Below are 23171 nucleotides of genomic sequence, written 5' to 3' on the forward strand. Positions count from 1 at the left end.
AGCTATGTAATCTAAATCAACATTTATGGCCTGATTCAAGCGGTCTCTGAACAGTTGACATTGAGATGTGTCTGTAACATGAACTCTGTGAAGCATTTATTTGGGCTGCAATTTCTGAGGCTGGTAACTCTAATGAACTGATCCTCTGCAGCAGATGTAACTCTGGGTCTTCCTTTCCTGTGGCGGTCCTCATGACAGCCTGTTTCATCATAGCACTTGATGGTTTTTGCGACTGTACTTGCTCTGGATTTACTGACATTCATGTCTTAAAGTAATGATGAGCTGTTGTTTTTCCTTGCTTGTTTGAGCTGTTCTTGCCATAATATGGACTTTGTATTTTACCAAGTAGGGCTAATCTTCGGTATACCACCCCTACCATGTCACAACACAACTGATTGGCTCAAACGCATTAACAAGGAAAGAAACTCCACAAATTAACTTTTAACTTGAAATATTGTCTGATGAATTACATTTGATTATGTTTGATAGAGGAAGTATATTACCATGTTAAATTACGATCTCTTTCCTAGCTTGATGACTGTGGTCATTTCTGCTGTTAGAATAAAAATAACTGGTTAGAAGGGTTGTGGGTCATGCTACATTATTTTTAAAATGCACGAAATTAGCTTTAAGTGGCAAGACACATTTTGGTGGGGGAGGACCCCAGACCCCCCGCCAGTTTCTGTCCCCCCCACCTCTTAAACCAAAGCTACGCCCCTGGTTACACAATCATTCATGCATAGTGACACACTATTAATGGCCATGCTCTTCTCTCTTTGGGATGTGTGTGGTGTCACAGCAACAGAATGGTGACAGTAGAGAAGCCTTATATCTAAATTGCACGAGATTGAATTTTACTCAACTTTATAGAATTTTCCCCGGTAGTTAACACTATCAATGTTTCCCTTTGCTGTGGTAATTGTGATTGAATCAATTATTAGCCACTTTCAATGCAACACACAGAGAAAAAAAACTATGCAAGACTTAGTTTTGCATACTAACTATGCAAGACATTTTGTTGTAGCCTGAACGCATCAGAGTAGGATTCTATTGCATTGACAGGCATGACTCAGGCCCATACTCTACACAGACCGGTGCCCCATAACCAATCAGCTGCGGTGTTGTATTTTGAGACAGGCTTGAATAAGCGAAGTAGCCAATAGGCAGAGCGTAGCATAGCATAATTTGTCTGATTCTCTTTAATAATGGTATGGGAATAATAATGCATTTTATTTTGTAAAGTGGTTTCTTGCATCAAACAACACAACAACATTTTCAGTCACCACCTCGTCTGAAGTACAAGTGGTGAAAAGATTAATGTCAAGCCCTGCAAGTTTTTTTTTTTTAAACTGTCATGGAATGTAGGGGCTCCCGAGTGGTGCAGCGGTCTAAGGCACTGCATCTCAGTGCTAGAGGCGTCACTACAGACCCTGCTTCTTCTTCTTCTTTGGACTTCATATGGCGGTTGGCAACACACTTTAAGGTGCATTACCAACACCACCACCACCAGCTGGACGGGAGTGTGAACCACAGTTCTTCTTTCAATTATCCACGTGGGTATATGCTCCTAAAAACCAATGAGGAGATGGGAGAGGCAGGACTTTAGCGCCTGGCTACGCAGATACTCGTTGACGCACGCGAGCAGTTTGGATGAAATTATTGAATAACATGTACGTGTACATTCATTTTCCAACTCTCGCTTACGTAACGCAAGTGGTGTGGTCAGCATGTCAGTGTTCACAGTAAACGTGCGGCGGAAGTTGCACAGAATATTCAAAGTTCAAGTTAGCTTTCAGCAGACCTGAAATTAGCTCAGTCCCTAATTTTCTTTTTGAGGAAACATTGTTTATATCCCTTTCATACTAAGACATTTTTCCGCCAACTTTAGCTGAAAGGTGTTGCCGGTATCAAAGCCAAAACTTGTATTTCCGCCTAACAACCTAGTAATATTTTTGGTAAAGTTCTGCCTGGATGATGATTTCAGCACCATTCTATTGGGACAGCTTTGATGTCAGTTTCTTTTCTCTTCACTGAATTTCCATTTGGTTAGGCTACAATTGGGCTGGGGAAATGTTAGCTAAGTTGAGGTGAGTGCTGCTCATGATCATCTTGTCTAGTTGGCTCATTTATTAGAACATTTTGCCTGCATGTTATGTAGTTTAACAAGTGGAGGGTAGGAAAGAGATGAAATGTGGATCAAGAAAGCATGGGTTATGTCTCAAAATATCACTGTTTTATATGACAGCGGTGACACAAGTTGTGTGGGAGAAATATTATTAGTATTTTATTCTATGTTTGTAAGGCCTGTTTGTAAGGGGGTAATATAAACAGCCCCATTTTTTTTACAGGCAAAAAGCAGTATTAGTGTGACTGTGTGGTTCTGTGGTGTATGATGTTCTGTGGGTGTAGTCTGTCTCATTTAAACATGTCACGTCCTGACCAGTAAAGGGGTTATTTGTTCTTATAGTTTGGTCAGGACGTGGCAGGGGGTATTTGTTTTATGTGGTTCTGGGTGTGTTTGTGTATGTGTTCATGTAGAGGGGTATTTGGTTTATATGGTTCGGGGTGGTTGTGTATGTAGAGGGGTATTTGATTTATTAGTCCAGGGTTTGGTTATTGTTCTATGTTAGTTTATTTCTATGTTCAGTCTAGTCGTTTGTATTTCTATGTTTAGCTAAATTGGTGTTAGGGCCTTCAGTTGGAGGCAGCTGTCTATCGTTGCCTCTGATTGAAGGTCCTATAAATAGGAATGTGTTTGTCATGGGATTTTGTGGGAGATTGTTTCTTGTTTTGCTGTGTGCCTGACGAGACTGTCTAGTTCGTTTGTTTTTTTTATACGTTGTGTTTTTCCTTCTTCACTAATAAAAAGAAGATGAGTATACATTTTCCCGCTGCGTTTTGGTCTACACCCTACGACACCCGTGACACATTTTACATTTCGGACTGAATTGAGCTGAAATTAACCTCCCCTAACCCTGCAGTTAGGCTTTATGGGAAATGTTCATGTGCTTATTAAACTCAAAAACATTGATTGTTTCTGATCTTAGTGTCACAACTCAGTTCTATACATCTGTAACCTGTTGATACTGATGAAGTACAGGTAAAGAGCTCAGACTGACAGGGTGGTTTTGACTTGACCTGAAAACAAAGAAATGTTTGGGCCAGTATCAGAAGAATGCTAATATTTGTCAGCAAGAGTTTAAGAAAAGCATGGGAAATAAACAGCCAAGGAAACAATTCAATCTCTGGTCCCATTTAACATGCAATGTACATACATGGTAGCGGCATAGAAATTGTAAATTAAATATACTTGTACATCTGAGGGTTCAAATCAAATGGTCCAATTATATTTAAAAGAAAAAAGCTACAATATACTGCATTTGCAAAGAATCACTTGAATCCATTTCAAACATTTTAGCCTCTAGCCTTTGTCATAGCTCCGAGTTAGTCATGGTGGGGGGGGATTTCAATACCTTGGTAACTGGAGCCTGTGGAATCCCTACTAATTCTGGTTTTGATATTAGGGTCTTTAGTTCTGGGCTGTGAGCCATGAAAGACATTTATTGTTCACTCAGAGACAGGTAGATGACGGAGCTTCTAATCCTGCAACAAAAACAAAACTGGCATTGTCTGAACTAGATTGCTTCCCCTGAAAAAGGCAGCAATAGTGTGGTGCATCACGACACTTGATAGGACCTGATATCTTTCAGCAAACAGACCGACGGCAATATACTATAAACCTATACTGTACCTGTAATCTTTGCCTATATAAGATTTGAAAACTGATAGTTGGCCACTGTAACATACTGTATGTGCTACACTGGGGCGTCACAAACTGCTTCACTGGAAGCAGAGCCCCAAGGTTTTTACATTTTTTATTAAACATATAAATACATTAATACTGGGATTGATACGTACAATACGCTTTACAGACTTCAAACTGGAAATGACAGAAATTGTATACAAATAAAACAAAAATAAACTCTCTAACCAGATCAATAATAACCGTCCACAACCCGAGAGTCCTGCTTTGAGCTCTGTCGAGCCTCGCTGATGACGGTTCAAGTGAAGCAATAGACTGGAAGTTAGATAACCATGTACTCTTAAGGGGCAGATTGGGTGTAAACCCTGCATGTAATGGCAGCAAGCAAGAGCCTACAGTGAAGGAAAGACAACTGCAGAGGAGTAACATTGTTTAAAATAAAATGTGTAGGTAAAGCCATAATCTGAGTTCCAGTAACATTAGACATCACAGGTGCCAGCTGCCTAAAAACTAAGAATGGGGGGACATTCCCAAGACATATGTAGTGTAGCATCTATTGAATTGTTATTACATACAATATATGACAAAAGGGATGATTAGATAAATGATTCCAAAGGAAGTTAAGAGGTGTGGTGTAAGTCCTATCTATGAATTTGAAAGGGAAGAGCTAGGTTTCTGAAGGAGAATAAAGTATTGTCCCATACCCTACACTCTTAGGGGAGGAAAATGGTTCCAAAAGGGTTCTTTCGGCTATCCCCATATGATAACCTTTTTGGGCTCCTTCCATGTAGAACCCTCTGTGGAAAGTGTCTTACATCGAACCCAAAATAGTTCTAACTGGAACCAAAAAGGTTCCATCTGGGACCAAAAATGGCTCTTCAAAGGGTTCTTCTATGGGGACAGCCGAAGAACCCTTTTAGGTTCTTAATAGCACCTTTTTTTCCAAAAGAGTATCCCACTGTCCCACAGCGCAGACACTGTAGGACTGTCTGGTACTTACGTAATACATCTATTGTACAGATCTGATACCAAACCTTTAAACACAGACAGCCATTCAATAAAAGGGTGAGTACATAAGGGAGTATCTAAGGGAACTTTGCAGACACAAATTACTGAAGGGAGCTGCAGGTATAAATAATATGAAAAAGAGCAGTAAGATAGGTTTCCTTCAGGTCCTGGAAAGTACACAGACTACTATTGTCATAGATGTCATCCAGTATATGCACAGTTTTAGAAGACGGGCCTTCCCTGTAGCTCAGTTGGTAGAGCATGGTGTTTGCAACACCAGGGTTGTGGGTTCGATTCCCACAGGGGGCCAGCACAGAAAAAAAAATGTATGAAATGTATGCATTCACTACTGTAAGTCGCTCTGGATAAGAGCGTCTGCTAAATGACAAAAAAAAAATAAAAAATGTAAGAAGACAATCCTAGATTACGCAAAGGTTGACCTCCCAACATTTGGGCACGGTTGTTCCATTTAGGAGATGATGCTATAAGTGATGGAAGGCAGGAACCCTCAAAACACACACAAAAAAAGCCAGCAGAGAGAGCGGAGGTTTACCGATTGCCATCGTGCACTAGCGACTCCTGAGGCGGGCCCGAGCGCAGTGCACGCTGACACAGTCGCCAGGTGCACGGTGTTTCCTCCGACACATTGATGTAGCTGGCTTCCGGGTTAAGTTGGGTTGTGTTTTGGAGGATGCACGGCTCTCGACCTTCGCCTCTCCCGAGTCCGTATGGGAGTTGCAGCGATGAGACAAGACTGTAACTACCAATTGGATACCATGAAATCGGGGAGGAAAAGGGGTAAAAGTAAAAAAAAATGGATGCAAAGATAAATGCAACCATCTGCACAAATAGGTCATTTTTTAAAATATATTCTATATTTTCTCTTCCACTCCTCTCATTCTCTCTCAACTCCTCTATTCTCTCTATCTTCCTCTCTCACAGGCTCTGAACAGGGGTATTGCAGCGGTCAAAGAGGATGCGGTTGAGATGCTGGCCAGCTACGGCTTGGCCTACTCCCTAATGAAGTTCTTCACAGGGCCTATGAGTGACTTCAAGAACGTGGGCCTGGTGTTTGTCAACAGCAAACGCGACCGCTCCAAAGCCGTGCTGTGCATGGTCACCGCCGGGATGATAGCGCTTATCTTTCACGTTCTCATTGGTGAGCTGATTTATCACAAGTTATAATAAGGCAAGACAGTTGTTCTAAGTTCATGAGGTGTATAATTCATATTTTTACTAAATCTATATATTTTATTAGTGAAATTACCAATGAGCTGCAGGGAATCTTTCATTTTTCCATGCTTATCTCTGCTTTCCTCTGTCTTTTACTGTATTTATTTACACAAAGTATCACGAGTCTGGATAAAATATAACCAAATATGGCATTCTGCATCTATATTCATATTTAGCAAGCTATACAAATGTTCTTAACACTAGAACCACTGGGCCTCAAGAGATCCCCCTTCAAGCTAATGAGCAGTCATTCTGTCTACAACAGTGTAATGAATATATTGCATATATGCTATCACAAAAATAATAATTTGTTTGTGTTTATGAAGGTAAGATTAGAATACGATTATTATAATTTTTTAATAACACAATAGCATTTTCTTTAGTTTGTTACTGTATGACATTTGTAAAAACAAAAAAAAACACAAAACACCAACATTCAATCAATGTTAATCTTCTAGTGCCTTCTTTACAACTATGAAACAGAAAGCATATGTTTTGGAATACAGTAACAGCTTCTTTACAACTATGAAACAGAAAGCATATGTTTTGGTACAGTAACAGCTTTTTTACAACTATGAAACAGAAAGCATATGTTTTGGAATACAGTAACAGCTTTTTTACAACTATGAAACAAAGCATATGTTTTGGAATACGGTAACAGGTTTTTTACAACTATGAAACAGAAAGCATATGTTTTGGAATACAGTAACAGCTTCTTTACAACTATGAAACAGAAAGCATATGTTTTGGAATACAGTAACAGCTTCTTTTTATAACAAAATAAATAAAAAAATACCTCAACCACCAAGAAGCACAGTCTGCAAGAACCACGGTCAAATGATGAAAAGATCAGTAGCCTTAACGTCACTATAAGTGCAAAGTGTGCTGATAGTCGGCCCGTAGCATTGTCACCGTCTTGTTCGAGCCAACCATGCTGTCCCTTCCTTGCTCCTGTTTCACACAGGAAAATCAATGGTGTACATTTATATTCACACAGATATTAAAAACAATCCTTAAAAAATCTACCTACGGTCCAAATGCTGGGAAATATGCTAATGAGGGTGTTTTTGATGGGACTGTTTTACTCTTCAAAGTGTAAAACAATAACTCTGGTTATTGACACCAATACTGTGGGTTATTTTACACCACTGAGTGTTACTTTCACCCTTACATAGTGAATTTAACTCCTGAATCAGCAATAGGAATGTTAGACTGATGTCAACGGTGTGCGTACTGGGAGCGGAGTCAGGTGCAGGAGAGCAGAGAGTTGTGAACAGGCGCACACTTTATTGAGGCAGGAGAAACCAACAGACGGACGCCACTGCGTCGAAACCTCCAGCCAATTGGCAACAGTGCAAAAAGCGCAAACAGTAACAATAATTATGTTCAAACAAATAAACATACCTCATGATAAATACGGAACAAACGAACACCAGTCTAGCGCGTCAAAATTGACACGTAACACAAATCAATTTCACACAAAGACATGAGGGGGAAAAGAGGAATAAATACATGTAGTGTGATTGGGGAATGAAAACCAGGTGTGAATGGAACAAGACAAAACAAATGGATAAATGAAAAATGGAGCGACGATGGCTAGAAAGCCGGTGACTTTGACCGCCGAACGCCGCCCGAACAAGGAGGAGGAGCCGACTTCAGAGGAAGTCGTGACAACTGAATAATCAACACTGGCCAATTTGCTGTGCACTGTTTCATTTGGTGGTAGCCCGGTGGGCTTTTTTGCTCAATAGGCCTCAGAGGAGTAGGCTGGGGCTCAAAATCAGAAGAATAATCATCAGAGATGTCATAATTCATTTCTTCCCCACCATCTGAGTAGTTTTTATTCCGATTTTGTAAATTAAGCTCTTGCTGTGTACGCCAAGTAGGCCAGAGTAGACTGATAAGTTAAAGAAATGGCATGCCCTCCTTAAACTGGTTATAACTACAGTTCTGTTTGTGATATTAAGATTCTAACAACGATGTTGTGCTATATAGACTTATTTAAGAAAAGTCAAGGACGGAGGGGGGTATGACTTAAATAATGGCAGAGTAATAAAATAAATACATTCATGAGCAGTCCAAATGACTGCTTTAGCCATTCTAGTGTTAAACTACTTTTCTCTCTGCATTACAAATGTTGGCATAACTTCACACTGAAAGAAACACTGTTGCAAATGCTCCAGACAGTACTCATCAAGCTTCTTTCTAGAGTCTCCATTATGTGAAAGAATGTTTCCCCAATGATAAGACTGAACACATTTTAATAGGAATGAGACCAGATGTGTCATAGGTTGTACTTTTCCTCCACAAACACAAACTCTGGTTATAAACACTCCACAGTGCGCAGAGTATGATATGAATGTACACCATGTTTACATTGAGATTCTTTCCATGTGACAATATCATTTGTTTCTTCTCTTGGAAATGGGACATTTGCAATCACAAAACGAAAACATTAACAGAAAAAGATGCTTCTAATTCTAATGTAATTTTAACATTGAGCTCTCAGCAGTATTTTTTTAAAACAACACTAATGTTTAAAATACCATGCTGGAAGTCCTTCAAACTCAACTCTGGACCTCGACCTGTTTTTCATTTTTCCCCTCTAATCCGGGACTGAGTTGGACCTGGGATACCAAATGTGTGTAATTCATTATCAGGTAGAACAGAAAACCAGTTGTCACGGTAGTCGTAGGATTGAGACCAAAACGCAGCGGGAAGATGTACACTCATCTTCTTTTATTGGGACAAAGAAGGAAAAACCCAAAACAAACACGTATACACAACACAATGACGAATAACAGGCCGGTAAGGCACAAAGCTATACACAGCACAATCTCCCACCAACTAACAGGTGAAAACAGGCGACCTAAGTATGACTCTCAATCAGCAACAACGAAGTACAGTTGTTCCTGATTGAGAGTCATACCAGGCCAACACAGAAATACAAAACTAGAACAGCCCCTTAGAAATATAAACACAAGAACATACCCAACACCCCGGAACACATAAATCAAATACCCCTCTACAATACACACACACCCCGAACCACCTAAATCAACTACCCCCTCTACACCGACACTTACACCAATAAACCTCAGAAACACTCTACACAAAATATCCCTCTATCTAAACACATACACAAAATCATGAAAACAAATACCCTCTGCCACGTCCTGACCAAACTACAATAACAAATAGACCCCCTTACTGGTCAGGAAGTGACACCAGTAGGCTGGTGTCACGTCCTTCATATTCGTTGCCAAACCCACTGGCTCCAGGTCATCTATAAGCCTTTGCTAGGTAAAGCTCCGCCTTATCTCAGCTCACTGGTCACCATAGCAACACCCACCGGTAGCACGCACTCCAGCAGGTATATTTCACTGGTCATCCCCAAAGCCGACACCTCCTTTGGCCGCCTTTCCTTCCTGTTCTCTGCTGCCAATGACTGGAACGAATTGCAAAAATCACCCTAGTTGGAGACTATATTATAGACTCCCTCACTAACTTTAAGCGTCAGCTGTCAGAGCAGCTTACCGATCGCTGCAGCTGTACACAGCCCATCTGTAAATAGCCCATCCAACCAACTACCTACCTCATCCCCATATTTTTTTTGTTTTTCTGCTCTTTTGCACACCAGTATTTCTATTTGCACATCCTCATCTGCACATATATCACTCCAATGTAAATTGCTAAATTGTAATTACTTCGCCACTATGGCCTATTTATTGCCTTACCTCCTTACTTCATTTGCACACACTGTATACATATTTTTCTTTTGTGTTATTGACTGTACGTTTGTTTATCCCATGTGTAACTCTGTGTTGTTGTATTTTGTGGCACTGCTTTGCTTTATCTTGGCCAGTTCGCAGTTGTAAAGGAGAACTTGTTCTCAACTGGCCTACCTTGTTAAATAAAGGTGAAACAAATAAAAAAATATCCTAATATTACTTTGAAATTGTCCAGATAAAAATATTGTATAAATATTTAAGAATTATTAGATGATGCTTATCCAGACACACTTGTCTAAATTGATGGGTCATGTGAAATAAATGCTATAACCACCTGTCAGCCACCTCTAGCTAAGTGGGTCACTATTGTCTAGACATGTACACATGTTCATGAAACACAAAAGATGGCCGTAATCAACCCCAGACACAACTGGCTAAATAGATGGGACATGTAATCATTCTCTTGCAATGTGGAGTCTTTTGTTTAGACATGTAGCTAGCTAGCTAGCTAAACAATTAACCATAATCCCAACCCTTAGCTACAGTACAAACGGATTGTCATAGCTAGCCACCCTGCAAGAAATGCAGCCTCCCTGTCGCTCAATTGGTAGAGCATGGTGTTTGCAATGCCAGCATGGTGTGTGCAATGCCAGGGTTGTGGGTTCGATTCCCACGGGGGGCCAGTACAAAAAAAGAAATGCATGAAATGTATGCATTCACTACTGTACGTCGCTCTGGATAAGAGCGTCTGCTAAATGACTAAAATGTAAATGCTGGAGTATGAATCTGCAGGTAGCTAAAGCTAACCAGCTAGGTTCAATGTTAGCTAGCTAACGTTAGGCTGAAACTAGCAATGCAAATGGATTTCTGCGATACGAATAATATTACTACACAGATCATGCACATAGCATTAGTTATCGAGCCAGAAAGATAACGTTCACTAGCTAGCTAACAGTACATTTTAACTTGCAATGAAAACAACTTTTTGACTAAATTATAAACTTGTAATATCTGAAAGTGTAGCTATACTCTTACCCGTATAGATGGATTAACGCTTCACGGCAGTGTGTCTTGTCCATTTGGTTCGTAGCTAGCTTGTTGCCCGTTGTGTCAAGTCACTCTGGTTCACACTGACTGTGTGCAGAAAGTAGTCCATCACAACTTTTTCCCACTGATATTTGTTGATAGCGCCTGCTCAATTCAGGGCAGCAATGTAGTTGCAGTTCTCCATGGCTAACGTTATATCTTTCAAAGAAGCTGCAATTGCTAGGATTATCTACACATACTGAAGAGCTCATGTTATAGGCAGAAGTGGCAGACCAATCCGAACTCATCTCTCGGCATGTCCAGCCCATCCATTATTTCAGCCAATCATGGCTAGTGGGAAGGTTCCTGACTGTTTCCGTGGCTAAACAAACTATGCTGGTAATTTAACAATTTATTCACATTTACACAATATGTGACCTACCGGCTCGATTCGGTCTTGTGTAGAAACATTTGAAAGGGTGTTTTTTACATTGGCTAAAAGTAGAGACTCAGAGATAGAAAATGGTATATCATCCACTACAGTTGAGGAAAAATGGGAAAGTAATTCTGCTTTGAAAGTTGATAAACTTGTACCCCCACTTTTGAAAAAAAATGACCCCTGAATGTTTGGTACACCTGCTGGAGATGTCTTCTTTGTCTACACCCATTCAGCATCGTTCACACCCTCTTAAACCTTAGCCCCATCCATCTCTTAAAGGATTCACGTGAGGCCATGTGCTAAACAGAGTGAGTAGTGTACTAAGGAAGGTTCCCGTGTTTTTTCGAGGCTAAACCAACTAGATTCATAATTTAACAATTGTATTTGTATTTACAGATGGCATACAAGTTTTTTATTAAGGCATATGAATGTTCACATGTTCCAGAAGGCATTTCTGCAACAAAAACAAAACGCATTTTGATAAATAAAAAAAGTTTACGTTCAAATGGCTCTCCTGTGAAGTAGTGACGAGCGACCTACGCCCAGTTTCCTGAAACGAGTCACAAATGCAGAAAATCGGCAATCAAAATAAACGTCATACCACAGCGACCATGTTATTTTTATTTCACCTTTATTTAACCAGGTAGATGAAGTTGAGAACAAGTTCTCATTTACAATTGCGACCTGGCCAAGATAAAGCAAGCAGTTTGACACAGAGTTACACATGGAGTAAAACAAACATACAGTCAATAATATAGTAGAAAAATAATGAATAATGAAGCACCTTTGGTAGTGATTACAGCCTTGATTCTTCTTGGGTATGATGCTACAACCTTGCCACACCTGTATTTGGGGAGTTTCTTCCATTCTTCTCTGCAGTCCTCTCAAGCTCTGTCAGGTTGGATGGGGAGCGTCCAAGTCCGGGCTCTGGCTGAGCCACTCAAGGACATTCAGACTTGTCCCGAAGCCACTCCTGCATTGTCTTGGCTGTGTGCTTAAGGTCGTTGTCCTGTTGGAAGGTGAACTTTCACCCCAGTCTGAGGTCCTGAGTGCTCTGGAGCAGGTTTTCATCAAGGATCTCTCTGTACTTTGCTCTGTTCATCTTTCCCTCGATCCTGACTAGTCTCCCAGTCACTGCCACTGAAAAACATTCCCACAGCATGATGCTGCCACCATCATGCTTCACCGTAGGGAAGTGTGTGCCTTATATAGACAAGTGTGTGCCTTTCCAAATCATGTCCAATCAATTGAATTTACCACACGTGGACTCCAGTCAAATTGTAGAAACATCTCAAAGATGATGAATGAGAACAGGATGCACCTGAGCTCAACTTCGACTCTTATAGCAAAGGGTCTGAATATTTCATTTTTTATTTTTTTAAATAAATTAGCAAAATAATTTCACAACCTGTTTTCGCCTTGTCATTATGGAGTATTGTGTGTAGATTGTTTTAGGATAGTTATTTTATTTGATCCATTTTAGAATAAGGCTGTAACGTAACAAAATGTGGAAAAAGTCAAGGGGTCTGAATACTTTCGTAAAGGCACTTTATGTCCGAACTCAAATCAAATAGGTTTCCCAAAAATGACATGGTTGCTGTGGTACAACGTTTATTCTGATTGGCGATTTTCTGTATTTATATAAAGTTTGTATGTGAAAACTATTTCTAAGATACATACCCACTTGGCACAGACGTCAAATTTAACGTTTATTCCCAGTTTGTTCAATGTAATTTCATTGAAATGACATGGAAACAACTTTGATTCAACCAGTGTGTCCAGGGGGTACTTTGTTTTTCCAAACCCACTTCACTCACGCATAAGAGGGAGGATTGCGCTGCTGGCACATGCGCAGATCAAATATACCGCTGGAACTCCGACACAGGTGATTAACTCCAATTAAGCTGTCCTAATAATTTGAAATATTTCTCAGAAAACCAGGTGTTTTAATAGGTATATGCTTATTATGACCTTGCGCTGATTAAGAAGAGCAAGGTGTTTACATAACAAATGCCATACTCTGCCTACTGCTATAATCAGTTTAATATCGAACAATTTTTTAATTATTTATTTCACCTTTAATTAACCAGGTAGGCAAGTTGAGAACAAGTTCTCATTTACAATTGCGACCTGGCCAAGATAAAGCAAAGCAGTTCGACACTTACAATAACACAGAGTTACACATGGAGTAAAACAAACATACAGTCAATAATACAGTAGAAAAATAGGTCTATATACAATGTGAGCAAATGAGGTGAGATAAGGGAGGTAAATGCAAAAAAGGCCATGGTGGCAAAGTAAATACAATATAGCAAGTAAAACACTGGAATGGTAGATTTGTAGTGGAAGAAAGTGCAAAGTAGAAATATAATTATGGGGTGCAAAGGAGCAAAATAAATAAATAAATACAGTAGGGGAAGAGGTACTTGTTTGGGCTAAATAATAGATGGGCTATGTACAGGTGCAGTGATCTGTGAGCTGCTCTGACAGCTGGTGCTTAAAGCTAGTGAGGGAGATAAGTGTTTCCAGTTTCAGAGATGTTTGTAGTTCGTTCCAGTCATTGGCAGCAGAGAACTGGAAGGAGAGACGGCCAAAGGAGGAATTGGCTTTGGGGGTGACCAGAGAGATATACCTGCTGGAGCGAGTGCTACGGGTGGGTGCTGCTATGGTGACCAGTGAGCTGAGATAAGGGGGGACTTTACCTAGCAGGGTCATGTAGATGACCTGGAGCCAGTGGGTTTGGCGACGAGTATGAAGCGAGGGCCAGCCAACGAGAGCGTACAGGTCGCAGTGGTGGGTAGTATATGGGGCTTTGGTGACAAAACAGATGGCACTGTGATAGACTGCATCCAGTTTATTGAGTAGGGTATTGGAGGCTATTTTGTAAATGACTTTGCCGAAGTCGAGGATCGGTAGGATGGTCAGTTTTACGAGGGTATGTTTGGCAGCATGAGTGAAGGATGCTTTGTTGCGAAATAGGAAGCCAATTCTAGATGTAACTTTGGATTGGAGATGTTTGATGTGAGTCTGGAAGGAGAGCTTACAGTCTAACCAGACACCTAGGTATTTCTATTTGTCCACATATTCTAAGTCAGAACCGTCCAGAGTAGTGATACTGGACGGGCGGGCAGGTGCAGGCAGCAATCGGTTGAAGAGCATGCATTTAGTTTTATTTGTATTTAAGAGCAGTTGGAGGCCACGGAAGAAGAGTTGTATGGCATTGAAGCTCATCTGGAGGGTTGTTAACACAGTGTCCAAAGAAAGGCCAGAAGTATACAGAATGGTGTCGTCTGCGTAGAGGTGGATCTGAGACTCACCAGCAGCAAGAGCGACATCATTGATGTATACAGAGAAAAGAGTTGGCCCAAGAATTGAACCCTGTGGCACCCCCATAGAGACTGCCAGAGGCCCGGACAACAGGCCATCCGATTTGACACATTGAACTCTATCAGAGAAGTAGTTGGTGAACCAGGCGAGGCAATCATTTAAGAAACCAAGGCTATTGAGTCTGCCGATGAGGTTAGTGTGCATGTACTGTAAATGTACTCTATGTAATGTCTTATAGGTTATGGACAGGTGCAGTCAGGTGGCAGGAGGGGTGGAGTGCATGAACAGTCCATCCTGGATATGACAGAGTTTGCCTCAACCCATGGGTCCAGCAGGTAGAGTTCAATAACTACAGCCAGATGAGAGATGCAGGAGGATGGCACTCTTCTCATACCACTGTAGTGTATGCCAGGGTTTCTAAACTCTTGTGATGTAGTGTTATTATATAGTAAATCACCTTTTGTCCCTTCGGAGGTGTTTGCCAACGCCTGAAGGGCATGGCAGCATAGATCAGCTACAGGCTCCTCTCGTCACAGATACTGGCCATTGACTTACAGATCTGACCAAGCTCCTATAACAAAGAAAGAGAGGGAGGGAGAGAGAGAAAGACTGCCACCATACAGTCATGGAAGCCAACAGTAAATACACGGTTGAGCATAGCTAATCAGAGATTATGATTCACAGCTAATTCACAAGGGACATGTACCAGCATGGCACTGATTGGTTGACATTACTCACTCAGGCCCAGGAGTAGACCATTGGCACTGTGGAAGGGGGCACCTCCTTACAACATACAAGACACAATATCAATGGTGGTTATGATAAGTGAATTCCAGGACAGACAAGTGATAGTATTTTCACCTTTGACCAGATCAAATATGACCAACCTGATTCAGGTGTCATCCATTACTCTGAAACAGGACTGGTGTCTGGCCACTGCATCCTTGTCTAGTGATCGGCCATCATTATTTTTGCCCTAGAAAATACACAATAATGTCGTTGGAATGTTGTTTTGGGTTAGCTAAAGGCCTCAAATGCTAGGTAGCTAGCTACCACCTAGCTTCCTAATGCTAGCTTCTGTAGCTAGCTTGAAACATTATTGAAAACAACTTGGCTACATCGAACTTCTCGTCAGGTTTGCTTGAATATTTGAGGTAGTTAGCTAGCAGGGATCTTACCTAGCCAGTTCGAGTTTAAACATTATTGAAAACAAGCTGGCTACATGAATCAAACATGTCATCAGTTTTGCTTGATTTTTTAAGCTAGATAGCTAACGTTAGCTAGCCAGTTCGAGTTTAAACATTATCGATAGCAAGCTGGCTAACATTGCATCCTATCAAACCTGTCGTCAGGTGTAACATTAGCTATGCAAGTCTTCCTCTCTCTGACATATCACATTACACATTAGGGAGAGGCTATATATTTAGCTAGTTACATCACAGTATCATAGCTTGCCTGTCTCACTAGCATTATCAAATAATGTAACTAACTAGCTAGCTATAACCAAAACGTACTCATTAACAACACACCAGTCTCAGCTTTGCTGGTTGACAGCCCGCAGAAGTAGTAGCTAGCGTCAGATGTAGACTAATCTCTATCCTGGCCATCTGCCAAAGATTATTGAACAACTTTATGAATGGCTATTTTTACTCATATTTACAGAGTGGAATGTGCGTTGCACCACAATACTGCTGCTGTAGACTTGACAACATGATCCACATGGTTCTGAGCAGGGGGCATTAATACACCGTGTTGTCTGTGGGCAATTGACCATCATAGGTAAAAGCAGGCACGTAAGTAATCCATACCCAACCCCTCACAAAAACTGTTGCGTATCCTTCATTCCGTGACATAGTGTTGCCAACTCCTCAGTAAGGAAAGTAGCTATTGGCTGTCCTAAAAGTCGCTAGAAGTCGCTAAATGACATCATCACCTAATTTCCGTAATTGGCCATGTGCATGTAATTGTGATGGATGCTGTAGGAGAGAGGAATAACGTCGTAGGAGAGACAAAGACTGAGTAAAAAACACCCTAAATATGTTTAGAACTACAAATGAACTTTCTCTGTCGATTGTTTTTTTTAATGTCACAATTCCAACCATCCTCCTTTATCCGGGCTTGGGACCGGCAAAGGTGACCCAAAAGAGACACTCTGGCGGAATTACTTAGTTTTTTTTATTTTATTTTTTATTTTATTTTTTACATTTACATCAGCCAGCGAAGGCTTCCCGCATGCGCGATTCATTTGCAGTCTGGACGCGAAGGGGTGAACATCTCCTGCTCTGACTGCAGCTGCGTGAGGACTGGGCCGCCTGTGAGTTGTTTGGGACGGGGGTGGGGCACACGGTAGCACCCGCTGCTCGTTGAGAAGAGTAAGAACGATACCTGCTTTCACGTCAGAGTCTCCAAAAGTCTTCAATAACACCAGAAAAAGTCGCTAGATTTGTCGCTAGTCGTTTTTTTAAAAAAGTGTCGCTAGAGGGGTCTGAATACTCGCTAAATATAGCGACAAAGTCAAAAAGTTGGCAACACTGGACATACCCATAGTTGTCATTATCTCAGTTTGGATGAAAATGACTGACTCAAATTATCCTATTTACACCTTGTAGTCAATTTTGACACTAGAATAAATGTTTCTGACTCATATTGATGCCACATAGGCCGTAGCTTTTTTGGTTCAGTCCCTTTAAAAAATATCAGATATTTATGTTCTGCATTTCAAGTACAGTGGGAAAGTGGAGAGGGTGGTAGCAGAAAGAAGAAGGCAACAGACAGGAAACTGGCAGAGGCAGGGCTCAAACTGCCGTGGCCAAGGGTGTAGCCTATACTGTGGTTCAGTCTGCAGTGCTACCACTAGACCAGACTCTGGCAAAACAGACACCTATATCTGACATAACTACAGACTCAAGAAAGTAAAGCCCTTAAAATAAACCAAATTATCTTAACTCTTGTGAACAAATAGATATAAGTGATTGTTTTCTCAAAATAGCTGTCATTGTAGGTTGATGAAGTGGGCAGAATAGTGCCTTGAGTTGCATGATTTGGCCTTTTGCCTCTATCTTAGTCATACTCACAAGAACTGACTGGGCAGAAAGTGTGTTATATGCAGGGTCACTTATAGTAAGGAAGGACTATTATCACATTTTCTCTTAATCAGTGGTGCCCTGCTTTGCAGAATTGATAACGATTCAAGTTAAAAACAAGTTTTTAACCATGGTCCTTGTATGTCATTTATATTGTATATCAGTTAAAGTGCTAGATCTCAGTTTGAAGTGCTATGTATCATTATTACCAGCCTGTTCTGAGGAAATACGGTAAAGCACATAACCATAGAATGCCCAATTCCCTTACACCAAGCAAACTGTTACTTGAGTCATTATAGTTCCGTATAGAACCATGACCCTTCCCTAAGAAACCTTGAGGAACCCTCTTTTCTTAGTGTATATCTGCAACGCTCACTATGTTGCACATTCCTGAATAACCTGTTTCCAGCTGACTGCAAACCATTCCTGGGGAACCTTTTTATTCCCCTAGTGATGATAAATCATCGGTCTGTTAATGACTGAAGCCCCTGAAGTGCTCTGACGTTTATCTCAATTTCCTTGTCCCATTAGCCTACACAGAATTGGGCTACTACATCATCAATAAGCTCCATCATGTGGACGATTCTGTCGGAAACAAGACCCGGCGGGCTTTCCTGTACTTGGCAGTGTTCCCGCTACTCGATGCCATGGTGAGTTGCGGCCTGCTGCCCGCTGGATTCTAGTTCCCTTTTAGCTTGGGAAATGCTTGACAGAGAGGCGGTGTTCTGACATTATGACCTATTACTCAGAATGCTCTGGGGTTTCCCCGAAGTACAGATCTAGGAACACCTTTCCTTCTCCCAATCCTAATCTTAATCATTAGTGGGTGAAATGCTAAACTGACCCAAGATCAGCGCCAAAGGGCAACTTCACCCTACTCGTTTAGTCTCTGGCTTGGGAAGTGCTTGACAGAAGTGGTGTTTTGTTTGACATTCTGACCTATCGCGGAGAACGTGCTACCTAGACAAAATATGCAATATATATACAATATATCTTAAAACCACTTATGCTTTTAATTAGCATATCTGTGTTACATTGTATAGTGTGTGTAGTGTTTCTGGTGTAGTGTATCTAATTGTTGGTGTAGGATTACGTGTACTGTTATTTCCTATTTTTCCCAGTAGTATTAGTTATTTACTAACAGTTTGTGAGTATATTGCTGTTTTTCTTTAACCTTGGATGAAATGTTCTGGTTTAATCAAAAGTAACATACTGTATAAACTGAATACAGTAGATTACATAAATTATATTGCATTGTGGGAAAAAAATGTAACGGGCTGGAAATATTTGATGTATTTTGGACATTACGTGAAACACAGTAACAGTTTACTTACTGTATTTGTGACTATTCAAAATAGAATGCCACACTTAAAGAACACAGGCAACAAAATCATAGCACATCCTCTGAAGCAAGAGAGAAAATGTTTTTGCAAATTGGTTCATTTGTTCCTGTTTTGTTATTTATATGCATTGCTTTGTTTGTGGATGTGCTGTTTTATATTATAGAAAAATTATACAGTCAGAAAGGCACATCATACAAATAAATAATTTTCCATTGTTAAAGGCCCACTCAGTGTTTTATATATACCGAGTGTACAGAACATTAGGAACACCTTTTAGTGTAAGAGCTGTTTGAAAAAAACAGTGGGATGGAGTTTTGGCCTGCCTGGTGACATTACCGCTCCCAGACAGTCCTAATTCCTTGAGAAATTGCTCGTTTAAATGGAAACCAATCACAGTAAGGTACTTAATTGTTACCCAGAAATGATTTGATATTGCGATAAAAACAGCTGCATTGGACCATTTAAGGTAAACCAAGCACACACACAAAATAGGAGCTACATGTAAAACGCAGGCCCTTTGTGGAAATGACTTACCCTCACTTAGCCTAAATTCAAACAACAGCCCCTATGTTTTGAGTGTTTTTAGCTGACTAGAAATTGAGTTATTGTTGAAGCAAGCAAGTGCCTTATGATGAACCAGTTTGAAAAGAGTCTAGTTGTCTTGCATTGTTAGTGGACCACTTAGTGAATATCGGCTCCTACAGCTATTCGTTGACTACTTGTTGTAAATAATACAATGTTTGTCATTGTTGTTACAGTATGTAATAATGCATCAAATGAATTGTATCTGTCCCTATTGAAATAGATAACGATGAATCAAAAAAATTATCCATGGTCTGTTTGTGCTCTGTTTCAGGCCTGGACACATGCCGGTATTCTACTGAAGCACAAACACAGCCTATTAGTGGGCTGTGCCTCTGTCTCTGATGTCATAGCTCAGGTAAGAATCAGTTATCAATGGGTCTATTGATGAATTGCATTTAATATACATATTGTCATAGTGATTCAGGAGGGTTCAAAGCAGAGTATAGGGAGAAGTATGGACATTAGTTAATTTTGTACTGCATTATGCAATCTAGTAGCATTTGTTTTTACTATTTGCATTTGCTTGACTGTGTGCCTCAAGTATAAAAATCCTTCTTTTATCATTGCAACTTAAAACAAGGACTTATATTAGCAGATCCTTCTACTTGAGATGGCTTTGAGAAGTTGTACAGTGATCAAAAGTGAATGTGTCATTCTGATTCTCTGGTTAGGACATGTCAACATGTCTGCCTCTCTCTTTGTCTTCCTCTTACACCCACACCAACATTTTATCTGCCTCTTCTTTCTGCCATCCTCCCTCTCTCTCTCTCTGTCCAGATTGTCTTTGTGGCCATCTTGCTTCACAGTCATTTGGAGTGTCTGGAGCCTATGTTGATCCCTATCTTGTCCCTCTACATGGGGGCCCTGGTGCGCTTCACTATTGTAGGACTGGGCTACTACCGCAACATCCACGACAACATCCCAGAGTCCAGCGGGCCTGAAGTGGGGGTAGGTTATCTCAGGTCAGATGGGGTCAGGATGGGGTCAGGAGATTAACTTTGTATTTCTACAGTGGTCTGTTTGGATGTTAGAAATGCTTTGTGTAGAACATATATGATTATCCGTTATGTAGAATGGTGAATTGTGTCAACTCTATGTAGTACATTTCAATCTAAAACATTCTGAACGTTTCACCTCACTGAACACACCCCAGGTGTCAAAGTTAACAGTGTGGAGCTTCTGTATAAATTAACTACCTGAGGATGCATGATCTGTTAAAAATCTTTACAGTAAGTGATTGAAGGCAGAGACGCATTATAAACAGTGGGTCATTCAGTTCATTGACTGTTGGTTCATCAGTGATATAATTAGTAGAATATCCAATTCATTTCAATATGACTTTTATAATCCCCAAGGTAAATTAAAATGGAAGGATAGAATAGAATAGAATTGTAAAAAAGGCCATCCTGCTCCTCTCTACCCAACTTCCCCTCTCAGTCCCTTCAGTTTCCCTTAAAGTCTCGTTAATTTGGCTGCTCATCCTACCTTAATTATCGCTCACCCATCATAGCCCTGCCATTCCCAACCAATCAGAGCGCTTGGAAATGCGCATCTGGACACTGCACCCGCCCACTCAGGTCAGAGTGTTATCGTCGTCTGAAGGGAGAATACGCCATGTTTCTGAGGACTTTTATTGTCGACAGTAACACGAATGTCCGAATGATGTGGGTGTATCTAAATAACCACAAGAATAAGATTCCAAGTCATTCGGATTACCAAAATCATATAAACATCTTCAAAGGAAACAGCTCCGAGGGCCCTCATCTCCTTCCTTTAGGCTGTCTCGTTGTTGTTGGTAATCAAGCCTATTACTGTTGTGTCATCTGCAAACTTGACGATTGAGTTGAAGGCGTGCATGGCCAGGCAGTCATGGGTGAACAGGGAGTACAGGAGGGGGCTGAGCACACATCCTTGTGGGGCCCCAGTGTTGAGGATCAGCGAAGTGGAGATGTTGTTTCATACCTTCTCCACCTTGGGGCAGCCCGTCAGGAAGTCCAGGACCCAATTGCACAGGGCGGGGTTGAGACCCAGGGCCTCAAGCTTACTGATGAGCTTGGAGGGTGCTATGGTGTTGAATGCTGAGCTATAGTCAATGAACAGCATTCTTATATAGGTATTCCTCTTGTCCAGATGGGATAGGGCAGTGTGCAGTGTGATGGCGATTGCATCGTCTGTGGACCTATTGGGGCAGTAAGCAAGTTGAAGTGGGTCTAGGGTGACAGGTAAGGTGGAGGTGATATGATCCTTGACTATTTGTAAGTCGCTCTGGTTAAGAGCGTCTGCTAAATGACTTAAATGTAAATGTTAAATGTAGTCTCTCAAAGCACTTCATGATGACAGAAGTGAGTGCTACGGGGCGATAGTCATTTAGTTCAGTTACCTTTGCCTTCTTGGGTACAGGAACAATGGTGGCCATCTTGAAGCATGTGGGGACAACAGGCTGGGATAGGGAGAGATTGAATATGTCTGTAAACACACCAGCCAGCTGGTCTGCGCAGGCTCTGAGGACGCGGCTAGGGATGATGTCTGGGCCAGCAGCCTTGCGAGGGCTAACACGTTTAAATGTCTTACTCACGTTGGCCACGGAGAAGGAGAGCCCGCAGGTTTTGGTAGCGGGCCGCGTCGGTGGCACTGTATTGTCCTCAAAGCAGGCAAAGAAGGTGTTTAATTTGTTTGGAAGCAAGACGTCGGTGTCCGTGACTTGGCTGGTTTTCCTTTTGTAGTCTTTGTCTGTAGACCCTGCCACATACAGTGGATGTTACACTAAAAGTATTGCGATTATGCTGCGGGACTTAGAGGTAATTTGTTGTTTAGTACGGTACCCTGCGTCACCACTTCATTGCTCCAGACCAGAGCAAGGGGGAGTTAGAGCACTGATTATGCTTTCAGGTCCTACTGTGTCTCCAACTGACAATGAATGGCCGACCTAAACCTAAGTAGAAACTGATAATTGTGACGACTTCAGTATTACTTACTAAACTGTTGTTACACTAAGGTTTTTATTATTTTATTTTGTTAGGATTATTTTGCTATTACTGTAGTACTGTAGGCCATTCCCGACCGGTCACATTGTACAGCGCCCGAGTGGCGCAACGGTCTAAGACACTGCATAGCAGTGCAAGCTGTGTTGCTACAGATGCTGGTTTAATACCCGTGCTGTCCTTGACTGGGAGACCGATGAGATGACTGTAGGTTTTTGGTTTCTCTCCCTCTAAAAACAGAAATAAATCATTCTAAAAAACAAACTGGCTTTATTTACAAATTAGTAACAATGTCTCACACCATGTTCAAGAATGGCTTTTTCTCTCTCATTTTACATTAAATCATCTCCAAAATTAACCTTATTAGCAGAACAATATATATTGGTCATATTGTTCATGGCGCACAATGAGATTGCCTTGCAGTTCTCCAGCTGTATCCACTGAAAGCACGCGAGGTTCAAGGCACGAGGGCACGGGATGGGCCGCAGAGCTGCGCACAGAAGACTGACCTAGACCATGGGGCTAGGCAACACTTTTAAGGGGCATTGCACTAATTGCACTAATAATGGCGCTGACTAGGGAAACGTTCCCGCTGTTCTGTTCTTAGTGCCAGTCTGCACGTTCAAACTAAAACAATGTAACTAACAATGGC

At 41.1% G+C, this 23171-nt stretch overlaps 1 protein-coding gene and 1 long non-coding RNA gene across 5 annotated transcripts in view; one reads left to right on the forward strand and one right to left on the reverse strand.

The window, feature by feature from the left end:
• The window catches only part of ankhb (ANKH inorganic pyrophosphate transport regulator b), a 76617-nt gene that overhangs the window by 14229 nt on the left and 39217 nt on the right, over positions 1–23171 (forward strand). For both annotated transcript variants that reach the window (XM_014139085.2, NM_001140633.2), the window contains exons 2-5: positions 5714–5930; positions 18142–18260; positions 19810–19893; positions 20316–20486. In XM_014139085.2, the coding sequence (XP_013994560.1) occupies positions 5714–5930; positions 18142–18260; positions 19810–19893; positions 20316–20486 (591 nt within the window). The remainder of the gene's footprint in view (positions 1–5713; positions 5931–18141; positions 18261–19809; positions 19894–20315; positions 20487–23171) is intronic.
• On the reverse strand, positions 6731–16148 carry LOC106568626 (uncharacterized). Of its 3 annotated transcripts, XR_001320355.2 has the most exons (5): positions 16057–16148; positions 15415–15503; positions 15266–15310; positions 14985–15136; positions 6731–6955 (listed from the first exon to the last, which is right to left on the reverse strand). It is a non-coding gene; the product is annotated as an uncharacterized lncRNA (long non-coding RNA). The 3 variants fall into 3 exon arrangements; XR_006758703.1 differs by lacking the exon at positions 6731–6955 and having other exon boundaries at positions 14644–15136; XR_001320356.2 differs by lacking the exon at positions 6731–6955 and having other exon boundaries at positions 14644–15136; positions 16042–16148.

The sequence above is a fragment of the Salmo salar genome, chromosome ssa14 (genome assembly GCF_905237065.1).
Source record: "Salmo salar chromosome ssa14, Ssal_v3.1, whole genome shotgun sequence".
Taxonomy (NCBI): Eukaryota; Metazoa; Chordata; class Actinopteri; order Salmoniformes; family Salmonidae; genus Salmo; species Salmo salar.